The sequence below is a fragment of the Jaculus jaculus genome, chromosome 4 (genome assembly GCF_020740685.1).
Source record: "Jaculus jaculus isolate mJacJac1 chromosome 4, mJacJac1.mat.Y.cur, whole genome shotgun sequence".
NCBI classification, from domain to species: Eukaryota; Metazoa; Chordata; class Mammalia; order Rodentia; family Dipodidae; genus Jaculus; species Jaculus jaculus.
In genome coordinates, this window is record NC_059105.1 from 69,183,730 (window position 1) to 69,197,980 (window position 14,251).

The 14,251-nt window shown below is 35.8% G+C and overlaps 1 protein-coding gene across 1 annotated transcript in view; it reads right to left on the reverse strand.

Moving 5' to 3' along the window:
- The window catches only part of Ubr3 (ubiquitin protein ligase E3 component n-recognin 3), a gene marked incomplete at its 5' end in the record, with an annotated part of 256,366 nt that overhangs the window by 31,802 nt on the left and 210,313 nt on the right, over positions 1-14,251 (reverse strand). Inside the window, 3 exon segments of the mRNA XM_045148373.1 lie at positions 102-187; positions 7,794-7,930; positions 9,967-10,179. Coding sequence (XP_045004308.1) covers positions 102-187; positions 7,794-7,930; positions 9,967-10,179 — 436 coding nt within the window.

The window sequence follows — 14,251 nt, forward strand, 5'->3', positions numbered from 1 at the left end:
ATAACATAAACAGAATTTGAGAATACACTAAAAGACCACATTGCTTATATATACTTTCAAAAATGACATTTTCTAAACATCCACCACAGTTTAATACTTACTTAAACATGATCTTTTACCAGCTGTGCTTGCACCACCTAAACACAGATTGCCTCCTCGATGAATCAACTCCAGTTCCAAGTTGGTTCTATAAATAAAGTATTAAAATATATCCCAGTCATTAAGCTAAGGAAATTCTTTTTCATTTGCTTTATTGATAAGCCTGAATGAACCTAAACCATAAAACTCTTCAACTTTAGTATTTGCAAAAGCAGAGTTCATTCAGTATTTGTAATCGTTGTGTTTTATCTGATATTTAAAAAGAAAAAAAATTATCCATCCTTAGTCATGTGATTAAATTTATACCTGCAAAATAAATGTACACACTACCATGTAATTGTTGCAAATTCTCAACTGTTGGCAAGTACTAAGAACTAGGCTTGGGCTGGAGGGATGGCTTAACAGTTAAGACACTTGCCTGCAAAGCCAAAGGACCCAGGTTCACTTACCCAGGACCCATATAAGCCAGATGTACAAGGTGGTGCATGTGTCTGGAGTTCGTTTACAGTGGCTGAAGGCCCTGGCACACGCCCATTCCCTCTTCCTCTTTCCTGCCCCCCTCTCAAATAAATAAATAAAAATTAAAATAAAAAATTTTTAAAAAAAGAACCAGGCTTACTTTTTTTCTCAAGGTAGAGTCTCACCTTAGCCCAGACTGACCTGGTACTCACTCTGTAGTCCCAGGCTGGCCTTGAACTCAGTGATCCTCCTACTTCTGCCACCTGAGAGCTGGGATTAAAGGTGCACACCACCACACCCAATTTAGGAGTTCATTTAAAAAAAAAAAACCTGCAACATATTTCATAAAGCTATATATGAATGTGAACAATAAATTTATATTTCAACTGGCAGCCACTAGGTTTACAGTTACTGTCATAAGAACACAAGGGGGCTGGAGAGATGGCTCAGCAATTAGGCACTTGCCTGCAAAGCCTAAAGACTAGAGTTTGATCCCCCAATACCCATGTAAAGCCAGATGCACAAAGTGGTACAAGCATCTGGAGTTCATTCACAGTGGCTATAGGTCCTGACACACCCATATTTTCTTTCTCCTTGCAAATAAATAAAAAAAATATTTTTAAAAAGAATACAAGGGCATACTATTTTTTCTACCAGAGAAATGGTTATCAATTATTGGAGCTCAGATGGTGTCTGGAAAACAGTATTAAGAAACAAAACCATCAATCCTGAAGTGATTATAAACAACATATAATTAACAGCAGTCTTTATAATGGTCTTCTATAAAGACACTTTTATTAAAATGCCTTGTGTAATTATTGACATTGCTAAACATAGGTATTGTTCATAAAGGTCTAAAATTACATGATATGTAGCATTTATTAGCTTATGGAATAGCAAGTTATGAAATTAACATTTCAAAAGGCAAACTTATTCAGAATCTAAATGTTTACTCAAGAAAAATAACTGTAAAAGAATTATGCCCAAATAAAAAAAAAATCAACTTAAACTGTGATATATGCTCCAACAGCATATATCAACTTAAATATACTTTCATTCTGTACATCTAAAACTGAATTAACTTGTTTATTTTTATCAGTCCGCTGATTTGAAATCAATCCAAATATATCTTTGAAATAATATATATATACTGTATGTATATCCAAGATAAGCAATTGACACTAACAGTAAGACACCCCCACCTATTAAAGAAGGCAAAGTGAATTCAAGACTATGTCCTATTTTATTTAAAAATAAATCATTTAAAGTAGTTTTGGTTCTTTTAAACACAAAAAGTTGTGTAATGATATTTTCATAAATTTGTTTATAAATGCAAACTCAAAAATATGAGAATTCCTAAGTCTGTACATTGGATGCTCATTTCTAAAGGTATGCTTTAATCCTCTTCTCAGAATGGTGGAGGAAGCAATTTAACATTGATAATGTTCCTGGCTCAAAGCTCCATCTGGTCGCTGCTGATAAGGGCATCTGGTGACAAGGGAATTTTCCACCCTTCAGGCGATTTGCAATGCTCACTGAACTTCTAAAAACCTACCAGCAAGGAAGCAGGGACAAGGATTTCATATTAGTGGACAGAAAGCGAGCGTGGAGGCCAGCATGTGTTCCTTCATCAAGGGAATATAAATGAGATCAATACATTTTGTTTTCACAAATCTTCTGTTGCCTAATCTGTAGAAAAAAATTAATGGCTATATTCTCTTATAAAAACTAAGATTTCCTAGATAGTACTTTTAAAAGTGCTAACAACAACACGAGCATTTCTTACAAATGAATGTAACAAGAATGTCAACTTTTATTTCACTACTTGCAAAAAATATTCAAGTTATAAGGATAACTCCGTTTATTCAATCATTAGATATGATACTTTAAAAGGATGACAAATATATTTCTTGGAATTTCAGTTTAAAGAACATTTGAAATAGAACTACTAATCTGACTTGTTAGTTCAATTTATGGTTGGAAGAACTCCTATGCAACATTTCTATTCCATTAGTCAGAAACAAAGTGTAAATGTGTAGTAATAGCTAAAGTTTTAAAAATAAGAGGTGCTAACCTTCAACTTTTTCTTGCTTAATTGGCCATTTAAGCCTTGTTAAGAGTAAAAACACAGAAACAGGTCACGCAGCACTGTTGAAAATCACAATCCTCATTTCTACCTTCCAGAATGGATGATACAAAGGTAAAGATATCCTGGAAATAAATTTTCTGTGTTTTTTTTTCTTGGAGAAAAGCAGATTTTATTCTCTACATTTTCTAACAAAAATATATCTAAATTAGTGTTTTGGGGGAAAATCCCTACACTTAAAAGAATAATGAGAAAAAGTGCTGAATACCTATCATAATGGCCTCCAAGATACAGTGGATATATAAAACAAGAATCTCTTAACTGCACATCATGACTAATGTCTGTACTCCCTCTACCCAGCATCTCACTTGCTATTATTTTTAGAGCTATACTTTAAAAAACAAATGCATACACACACAGAGATTCAAACCTATACTGTACACAGGACAAAAAAAGTCTCTAGAGGAAGATCTGAATTAAAGGCCTGAACCCACACCACTTTACTCACTGACCACGTTATTCAATTCCTCTCAGATAGAGAAATGAAACATCCATCCATTACATAGGCTACATCATACAAAACATCAACTTTCAGCTCTTCCAGAAAGCCTTCCTGAGATAGGAACAAAACATTTCCACATACTGTATGTTTTAATGTCTTTAACATCTCTTCTGAAATTCTACAGTACTATATCTATGTGACATTAAAAAATACATTCTGTTTGCCGGGCGTGGTGGCTCACGCCTTTAATCCCAGCACTTGGGAGGCAGAGGTAGGAGGATCGTCACGAGTTTGAGGCCACCCTGAGACTACATAGCGAATTCCAGGTCAGCCTGGACTAGAGTGAACCCCTACCTCAAAACAAAACAAAACAAAACAAAACAAAACAAAAATTCTGCTTTATAGTTTTGGCTCTCTACCTACCTTATAAATTCGTGGAGACAGGGAGTGTGTCACATAATTCCCAATGGTGTCGAATAGCATGCTAAGAATTCATGGGACTAACACCTCTCTGTTTGCTATATAGCCCATTACAAGATTATCTTTAGTCACATAATTTATTATCTTTCTTTTGCTGACCCTTATACTCTTTTAAGTGAAGCAGCAACAGGGGAGGGGGGGTGGAGAAATGAGGAATGGGAAAGAGGAGCAAGGGAAGTGGAGGGTCAAGGAGAGAAGGAGGATAGGAGAGGATAAGGATTATTTCAGCGTTTTTTTGTTTTGTTTTTTTTTTCCAGAAAGGTTAATGAAATAAAGACCCCCCCCCCAAAAAAAAGGTTCATAAGTTGGAACTGAGCATGGTGGCTCTTGTTTTGTAGTCCCAGCTACTCATGAAGCTAAGGCAGAAGGACTGCTTAAGCTCACAAGTCACAACAGCTTATACAGCAGAGCAAGACTCCACATCATAAGTAAGTAAATTCAGAATCTGGCATGTTAGGAAGCATTCCTTTTTTGTTAAACATTAGTTTTAAATGCTTAGACATAATACAAATCGCACATAAGGGTCAGTTTATTCACTCTAGTGTATATGTACTCATAATCTGTCCACTTGCATCTCACATACTGTTTTATCAATTTTTTTCATTTCCTTTTGTCACAATATTGATGTCTAGAACTATTTACTAATATCTCTAGTCTATTTATAACTTGGACCCAATAGCCTTGGAAAAAAAATCAACTACTGAAAGTCATGTCACTCATTATTACAATAATGAAATAATGAAATAATGAACTGGTGATTGACGTAAGGAGAATCCACTCCCCCATAATTCATTTTCTGTAACTCATTTGTATGACTAATATTTACAAAAGAATAAAAATTTTAGAAATAGCCATTCACAGTGGCACATCCTTTAACCCCAGTACTAAGGAGGCAGAGGAAGGAGGATCACTGTGAGATTGAGGCCAGCCTGGGACTACAGAATGAATTCCAGGTCGGCCTTGGCTAGAGTGAAACCCTACCTCAAAAAAGCCAAATAAGTAAATAAATAAAAACATTAGAAATGGGTTAAACCTTGAATAAAGTGATAGAGTTAATTTTAAAATTCATTTAATTGAAAAAAAGATATTCCAACAATTTCTTGTGCCCTCATGCAAATAACATTTAAAAGAGATGCCCTGTCCTTCAAAGAAAGAAGCTGTCAAGCAACCATCAAGGAAAGAGCTTTAAAAGAAATATTCTTCCTAAACATCTATACATCAAAATTTTAAGCTTCCTACCGAGCAAACAAAATTCATTTATTCAGGGCTTAGTGGTTAAGACATCTTCTGCAAAGCCAAAGGACCTCTGTTCAATTCCCCAGGACCCAGGTAAGCCAGATACACAAGGTGGTGCACATGTTTGTAGCAGCTGGAGACCCTGATGCACCCATTCCCCGCCCCCCCCCCCGCCTCTATCTCTCTCAAATACATAAATAAAAAGATTTTTTTTAATTCATTTATTCAGAGCTGGAGAGATGGCTTAGTGGTTTAAGGCATTTGCCTGCAAAGCCAAAGGACCCTCATAAGCCAGATGGACAAGGGGGCAAATGCATCTGGAGTTCATTTGCAGTGGCTAGAGGCCCTGGCACACCCATTCTCTCTCTCTTGTCTGCCTCTTTCTTTCTTCTCTCTCTCTCAAATTAATAAATAAAAATAAATTCATTTATCCAACTGAAAGAAATCCAGCTCTCAGAAACTAGTATAGTTTCATTCAAATTATCAAATACAAATTTGCAAGTCATTTCAATTAAGGGTCACCATAATTTTATTCAGAAATTAAATAACTCAAAGTAAATTTATTGCTAAATATTTTACTTAAAACACTACTAAATAACTGTGGGTGTGTACATGAGGTATGCATGTATGTATATATGTGCTCATATGCACATGCATGTTCAGGCCAGAGGTCAATATCAGGTGATCCTCAATTGTTCTCTACCTTATTAATTCACACAGCATGAATGCAGGGCTTGCTAGCCAGCTTGTCGCCACCTCCAGAGTGCTAGGATTACTGCCACACACTGCACAGTGCCACACTTGTCATTTACATGGGTGCTGGAAATCCAAGCTCAGATCCTCTCACTTGCTTGACCAAGTGCTTTATCAACTGAGCCATTTCCCTAGCCCTACTAAATATTTAAATGCTTACCTTTTAAGTATAAATATTTCCATAAGTATTAAGTAATTTTGAAATATATTAGACTAATATAAGATCTGGTATCCTATCTTAAAATTACTTCCTACTCATAGAATACAATATACTTTTCCCCTTCATGTTCTAATTTTTTAGTCACTTTGGTTTTTGTTTCCCCTGCCATGACTAAGTAAAGCTTAAGGGAGAGCACTGCAATCTCTGTGAGAAGTTTGCAATGTCCTTGGTAATTCCAACCAATCACTGTCTCACTGCATTAGAGCTGCTTATTAAGAAGCAGAGAAAATGGGAATGACTACATGTCTACCTATACCCTTAGTAAAGCATTTTATGTCTGTCCCTGCTACTCTAATAAGATAGAAAAACAAAAATGAATAGATGAAAAATTCTCTGATTTTTATTTTAATCTTTATTTCATGCTCTATTTTCTATTTTAAAGCAAGAAACAACAATCTGAACTATCAACTAAATTATACTTAAATCAAATTTATTTTTGTTCTCTAAATATTTATAGTCAGTTGCTATAAATGTTAGAGTAAAATTTAAATAGCTAGAGGAAAATTCTATGTATTGATCATTCCCACTCAATCAGCATGTTCTTATAAAGTCAACTCTACCAAATTCAAATGCATAAGTCATAAACAACATAAATGATGTTTGTGTATAAGCAGAGATGAGTTGATCTACATTCAATCCAATCGTTTACAATGTTGTTAATATTGTACAGGAACTCTGTAGGCTCCAAGCACCTCAGTGAAGTGAAATGATATTAAATTTAACATTATTATATTTTAACCAAAAAGCAGCCTGGAGCCTAAATATGCAGACAATAGTCATTTTCTCTCCATTACATCCTTTTATTTCAGTCAGCCTGTGTCCAGCATCTGGATTTTCAGACCAAAGACTAATGTTCCTTGTCTTGAACTCTTTACTTACTTGATGCAAATCTGCTTTCATTTTTTTTTTTAACTGAGTTTTAAGAGCTACATGCACTCTTTTATTTACTTCTTTGTTATATACTACACTGTGAGTGGGGCAAAGAAAATAGTAGGCATATTACAACCTATGAAAGCAGTATACAGGAGAGAAAAAAAGATGACTAACTGGGAAAAAAAACAAAACAAAACCACTAACTATTGAGATCTTAGTTCTAGTTCTACTTTACAAGTAATTTGTTGAATGATTCCAGTCACAGCATCTCACTAAATCTTACTTGTTCCCACACTACTAGATCAGAACAAGAGTGTGCTTCCAATACATGGAGACATGTAGGTATGCCTTTGGATGGAATGTGTTTACAAGTTCCTACCTGTCTGCCTCTCATATATATATAATTTCCTTTACAGCTCTCCATTTTCACTTACTTAAGTTCTCTGAAATTTCTGTGTAGATCTGTTCTTTGGTTGCTGAACACCTATTTGATCAATTAAACTAGTCCTTTCTTATTGGGAAGATGAGAAAAACTTCTAATTGCTTTCTTGAGACTCCTACTAACTAAACAGACTCTCTTGCTTCCATCTCCTTGGCTGGTTTCTTAAAGTATCTGTCATTTTCTAACATATAACTAGATCTTTTACTAGGTTAAAGCAAACAAACAAAGCAAGTTCTTCAACTCTTAAGCTGTTTCCACAAATCAAAAGGTTTAACATGGTATAATGTATCAGTTCTCAGCACCAGCAGTTTGTGACAGGACTTCATCATATATAAAACTCAATGTGTTGAGGTACTTATCTGTCCCAAAATAATAATAATGTACTTTCCCCATATTTCCTATAATGTTCACTAACATCCAAATACCCAACTAAAAATAAATATTGTTAACATTCTTCAGGTTATCAAAGTATATACATGAAGACCTCCTGGGAGGCTTTAAAATTAGCCCTAATGCCAAGCAACATTAAAAATACATTCTTTTAAAATAAATATAAAAGATGTTTGTTAATTTTAGAAATCACTAAAATAAAATGAACAATTAGCAGTATGTAAATACTACTGTAGATATAATATTTACCCACCTAGCAACAGAATACATAAAGAGAAAATCATTGTCTGGTGAGCCTGGAGTCTTGCTATAGTCTCTATATTTCTTCTGAGTAGCATTTTTTATATCTTTCATTACAGATTCCATTTCTTTACTTAAGTTGGTTTCTGACTATAAAAAATACAAACACACAATAAAATTTATACTCATTTTCTTTTATAATAACATAAAATTAAGAATAAGCATAATATGAACATTAGGAAATTAATGTCAAAATAGATAAAACATCGACAACTGACTATATACGTCTAGAGAACAAAAATAAAACCAATCAGAATCTACTTTCTCTTAGGACTTTTTTTTTTTTTTTTTCAATTTGAGGTAGGGTCTCACTGTGGCCCAGACTGACCTGGAATTAACTATGCAGTCTCAGGATGGCCTTGAATTCACAGTGATCCTCCTACCTCTGCCTCCCAAGTGCTGGGATTAAAGGCATGTGCCAACACGCATGATGATTTTTTTTTTTTTAACAATTCTACATAGTAACCGGTAACACTATAATCCAGCTATAAATTAACCACACAAACTGTATTGCAAACCAATGTGCACATGACAATAAAATGTTTTAGAGCAAAGGTTTCCATGTTTCTAAAAAAAACCCTGCCTTTCATTTAAGCTCAATTTTCAAAAAAATATAGTATCAACATTCCTTATGTTAAGAATAGTTTAAACATAAAAATCTGGATTTAAAGGAGAAAAAAAAATCACAGATTATATAGTTAGACTTCATCTAAGAAAGCAAACTGGGGTTGGAGAGATGGCTCAGTAGTTAAGGCACTTACTGCAAAGCCTAATGATCTGGATTCAATTCCCTAGTACCTACATAAAGCCAAATGCACAAGGAGAACATGCATCTGGAATTCATTTGCAGTGACTAGAGGCCCTGGTGTACCCCTTCTCTCTGTCTCTCTCCCTCTCTCTGCTTGCAAATAAAACATATATTTTTTTAAAAATCAAACTACCAAAAGATTAATCTTTCTGAGTAAATTAATGTACAAATTTGTATTATAACCCAAAGGTCCACAATTTTCAAAAATTCATATATAAAACACAGTTGTTATTTCTCTCAGGGACCATATCATAAACTTATACTACTACTTTAAGAATTAAACCAGAGCTAGAGAGATGGCTTAGCAGCTAAGGCGCTTGCCGACAAAGCCAAGGCCCCAGGTTCGATTACCCAGGACCCACATAAAGCCAGATGCACAAGGTAGCCCCTGCATCTGGAGTTTGTTTGCGGTGGCTAGAGGCCCTGGTGTGCCAATTCTCTGACCCCCCTGCCGCCTAAATGTTAATAAATACTTTTAAAATCATTTTTAAAAAGAAACCATAGAAAACCTACTGAATGGAATAAAAAATTTATTTATTAAATTCAAAATTCACAGTAAAGCAGACTGACTTGTAGTAAATTGTCACCCAGAATTCTATTTAAGATATATATACAGTAATTATGTGTGTATGTGTGTAAATATCTTAACATAACTAATGGGCATATTTTTAAATGACTACATTCCACATTAGTATTTATTTGTACTCACACACACACAGTCATGTACCATGTAACATTTTAGTCAATGATGGATAACATATACAGTGGCGGTACCTTAAGATAACATCACAGTCACCTTCTACACTTTATGAAGTTCATACAATGGCAAAATTATCTGAGCCAGGCGTGATGGTGCACACCTTTAATCCCAGCACTCAGGAGGCAGAGGTAGGAGGATTGTCATGAGTTTAAGGCCACCCTGAGACTGTTGAGAGTTCCAGGTCAGCATGGGCTAGAGAGAGACCCTACCTTAAAAAAAAAATTATCTAAAGAAGCAGTTTTCATAATATATCCCCATTGCTAAACAGTATGTCTGTATAGAATTTGTATCATTTTGTTTGAAAATATCAACATCTTAAAAGAGCCTAATCCTATTTAAACTTATAGGAGTTCATGATCTGAAAGATAGTACATTAAGATTATAATGATTTAGATGCAGGAAAAGTACTCCCCTTGATAATTTATTATTTTCATTTCATGTTTAATAAAACAAGTAGAAGAGGGGGGGAAGCAATATAAAACAGTCCAGAATAATTAAGATAAGAGGGAGGGGGGACTGAAAAGCAGAACTAAATTAATCAGAATATTTCTGCCTTACACGGATGCTTACAGGAAAAGCTCCTGGCCGCCCCTGCAGCTCCTCCACTTCCTTTATGAGATCTTGCACGCTTTTGTTACTAGGTCGTTGCCAAAGGTTCTTTTCCACATTGCTTCCAGGATAACATGGAAGAACACTATTAGCAAACTGTCTACAGAGGGGACATGTGAATTCTCCTTTGTCCACTGAGAAGCCCTGAAGAACTTGGTCATTCTGAAATATGAAATAAACATACAGATGATGCACATATATACAGAAAACAAAAATTACACTAACATTTTACAATAAACTAATAGGCCATACAAAGAAAAATATCTCTCAAATGTTATGAAGAAACAAAATCTCTGGTTTAACTGCTAAAGCTTACCAAATCACTTCTTAATCTAGAGTAATTATATGTCATTTGCCCTATCCAAAAAAATGCCTATCTGACTTCCTCTCTGTATCCTGCATTTGAATAATGATGTAGCCAATCAAATTTTGGATTTAGGATTTAAACAAAAAAAGCAGCCCACATTAAAATTATCACTTTCCTTGCTCTCCACATCCATCTTTATAAGCTATAGGGGAAAACTGGGAAGATTATCTCAATATTCATGTGCTTTGAGACAGGAGAGATAGCATTTGAAAGAAAATAAACTCAAAAAGGTATGATATATCCTCTAAGGTTTCTAACTGTTGAAGTGAAGTCGTTAGACAACTGACTTAGTGCTCACTTAAAAAGATCTGAATTACATATATTTTTTTTAAATTTGCCATTGATTCCTTTAAGTCTTTAAAATCATGACAATAGCTGGGCATAGTGGCACACACCCTTAATCCCAGCATTTGGGAGGCAAAGGTAGGAGTATCTCTATGAATTCCAGGCCAGCCTGAGACTACATAGTGAATTTCAGGTCAGCCTTGGCTAGAGTAAGACCATACCTTAAGGGAAGAAAAAAAATTATGACAATATATGTTCTTAAATCTAATTCTACAAACATTAGGTTCTTACTATGTGTCAAATGTGCTGGATGATAGCATAAAGCTAGAGAGATCACTTAGTGGTTAAGATGCTTGCCTGCAAAGCCTAAGGACCCAGGTTCTAGTCCCCAGTACCCACTTAAGCTGATGCACAAGGAGATGTATGAGTCTGGAATTCATATGCAGTGGCTGGAGGTCCTGGCACACCCATTCTCATTCTCTCTCTCTCTCTCAAATAAATAAATAAATAAATAAATAAATAAATAAATAAATAAATAAATAAATAATATATTTTAAAGAGACTCAACATATATTTTCTTAAGGTACCCAAAAGTTTAAAGTAAAATTAAATAAAATATAGTGTGATGAATACAAGAAAAAAGACTTCCAGAAAAGGTGAGTTGTGAGCTAAGCTTATAGATAGATACACAAGAGTATATTAGAAGGTTGAAGCAAGGGTCCTGGTTATGGAAGGACATTCTGTGATAAGCTTTCCTGTAGCGTTAATTCCACAGAGTGCTTGGTCCTCTTCCCTGTTGTAATTGAAATTAGGTTCTTTCTTTGGGTAACCCCTGGTGGTTTGAATCACCTGTCCCCTATACATTCATGTGGTTTGAATACTTGGTTCCCAGCTGGTGGCAATCTGGGAGGTAGAGCCTTGTTAGAAGAGGATGTATGTTCCTGGAATGGGCTTTTGGGGTGTTATAGCAAGCTCCCCCTTGCCAGAGCTCAACTCACTCTTGCTGTCTTCTAACTTAAGCAAAATAAGCCCTTCTTCTTAGCTGCTTTGGTCAGGAGTTTTGTCCCAGTAATGCAGAGGTGACTGTAACACCCTCCTAGCTCATTTTCACCTCAGAATCCTCATCTACAGAGCCAGTGTGAAACAGCTACTCTTGCATTCTGTGGTCTATAGCTTATGGCATTTAGTGATACCATCCTTTTCTTTCCTTTTCATTGTCATCCACTGTCCTGATCACTGAAGAGTTACTTTTTTTTTTTTTTCTCACTCTAAGACTTGCTATCCTCCTATGCAACTTTGGTTATATATATGTACCCTAGGCCAGTAGCCCCTTGACTTTATCAGATGCTATAACTGTTATTGCTGGCTACATCCCAGTTATGTATGACCCAAAGTTATTCCATATGTGAATATTAAATTCAGACATCTTACATTCTGGATCCTAATTCTATTCTTTTCTAGTCCCTTCTTCTCAGGCCTATCTGTTGGAACCTACACACTAGGACCTAACACTTCAAAACCTCTAGGCAGGGCTGGGAGCATAGTTCAGGGTAAGGGTACAAAGTTTTAGTTTTGAATCCCAGTCCTACCATTAAACACACACACACACACACACACACACACACACACACAAAATCTTAACAATGAACTACTTCTTGCTACAAAGTCATTAATACTACTTGGCAGCCTAATATCCTTGGAAGCATTCTTTCACCCAATTCCAAAGAGGTATTTTTTCCAAACAACTTCCTTATTTTTCCCTTAATCTAGTCCACCTCTGCTCCTTTACTGAAGGAGTATAAAGCTCCATCTCCTACCTCAAAGACAAGCCACAGTTAGTACTCCTTCAGCTTCCTGCCTTCTAACCCCACAAGTATACAAGCAATAAGTTATATAAATCCTTCCCTTTACTTTACTACTTCAACACCCTTTGTTAATCTCTCTAGTCTTCTAACCACACTATTGCATGATCGAATGTAGTCTGTGCCATTGATGATACTTCCCCTGGATCTGTAAGTTTGAACTAAATCCCTTCCTTCCATAAAACTGTGTGTAGTTGGGTGCTTATTGTGGAACTGTCTACTCCAACCATCATCTCTCATCTTGATTTCTTCCTTCTCCTCAAGCTCTACACAGGATCTCTCACAAGTCCAGAATACCCTTTTCTCTATCTCCACTGCCATAACCATATCCATGCCACCATATTCTTACTTCCCAAATGATAGCATAGCACTCTTTCCTATTTCCCCATGACTGTGTCTCTAAACAACTGCCACAGTGATCTTTCTAACAATGTTCTGGACAATCTCTATGTAGGAGCCTTTGATATTTTTCCCTAAGGAATCTATCTAAGAACAAAATTCTTTACATGATCCACAAAGCCCTTTACAACCTGCCTCTGGTTACTTTTCCAGGCACAGCTCTCACAAGTCCAAGTACATTCATGACTTCAAATACTTCATCAAATGTTCTAGTGTATCACAGATGCTTCAGTAAGACCCTGGGGATGTCTCAAAATATTTAGGGCACTCTGTCTAATGAGTTCATAGTGTGATGGTTAACCTTGATTATCAACTAGACAAATGTAGAATCACATAGGAGGAAAACCTCTAGGTGTGTCTTTGAGGGAATTTCTACATTGATTTAACTAAAGTGGGAAGAAGAGGAATAAATATGGGCAGCACCATTCCATGAGCTGGACTCCTTGACTGAACAAAAATGAGAAAGGAGGGAGAGCACCAGCATTTATCCTTTGCTTCCTGACTGCAGGCACAATGTGACCAGCCAGATCATGTTCCTGACATCACTTCTTCACAGCCATGATGGACTGTATTTCAAACTATGAGCCAAAATAAACCAACCCTCCCTTCCTTAAAACTCCTTATCAGGAACTTTATCACAGCAACAAGAAGGTAACCTACATAGTAAACAATGCCTTTTTGTTATATGACATCAAAGTATACAAAATATTGTAGACAATGAAATACTGCTGAATGTATAAAAATACATAATGTGCTTAAGGAAATATTAATTAGCTTGTTAAGCCTGAGCTGACAAAAGATACAGAGAAAGCAATGGAAGACCACAGAATACCTGAATTCCATTCATAGGAAAGTGAAATTTACAAGGTCAGGAGAAAAATCAACAAACAATGACATATGTCATGAAATTTACATTTTCAGAAGATCAAGGCACTCAATAAATTAGACTGGGAATAAGGAAATCAATGTGAAAGCAACTCTAATAGTCAAGACAAAAAAAGGTAATATAGGGCTGGAGGGAGGCTTAGCGGTTAAGGCATTTGCCTGCACAGCCAAAGGACCCAGTCAGGTTCAATTCCCCAGGACCCACGTTAGCCAGATGCACATGGGGGCACACATGTCTGAAGTTCATGTGCAGTAGCTGGAGGCCCTGGAGCGCCTATTCTCTCTCTCTCTCTCTTTCTCTCTCCCTCTTTCTCTGTTAAATAGATAAACAAAATTAAAGTATTTTTTTAAAAAAGGTATTATACACACAAAGCATAAGTAGGCATAATGAAGGAAGAATCAATAGAACTTTGGCTAGTGACTAAATGTCAGAGGG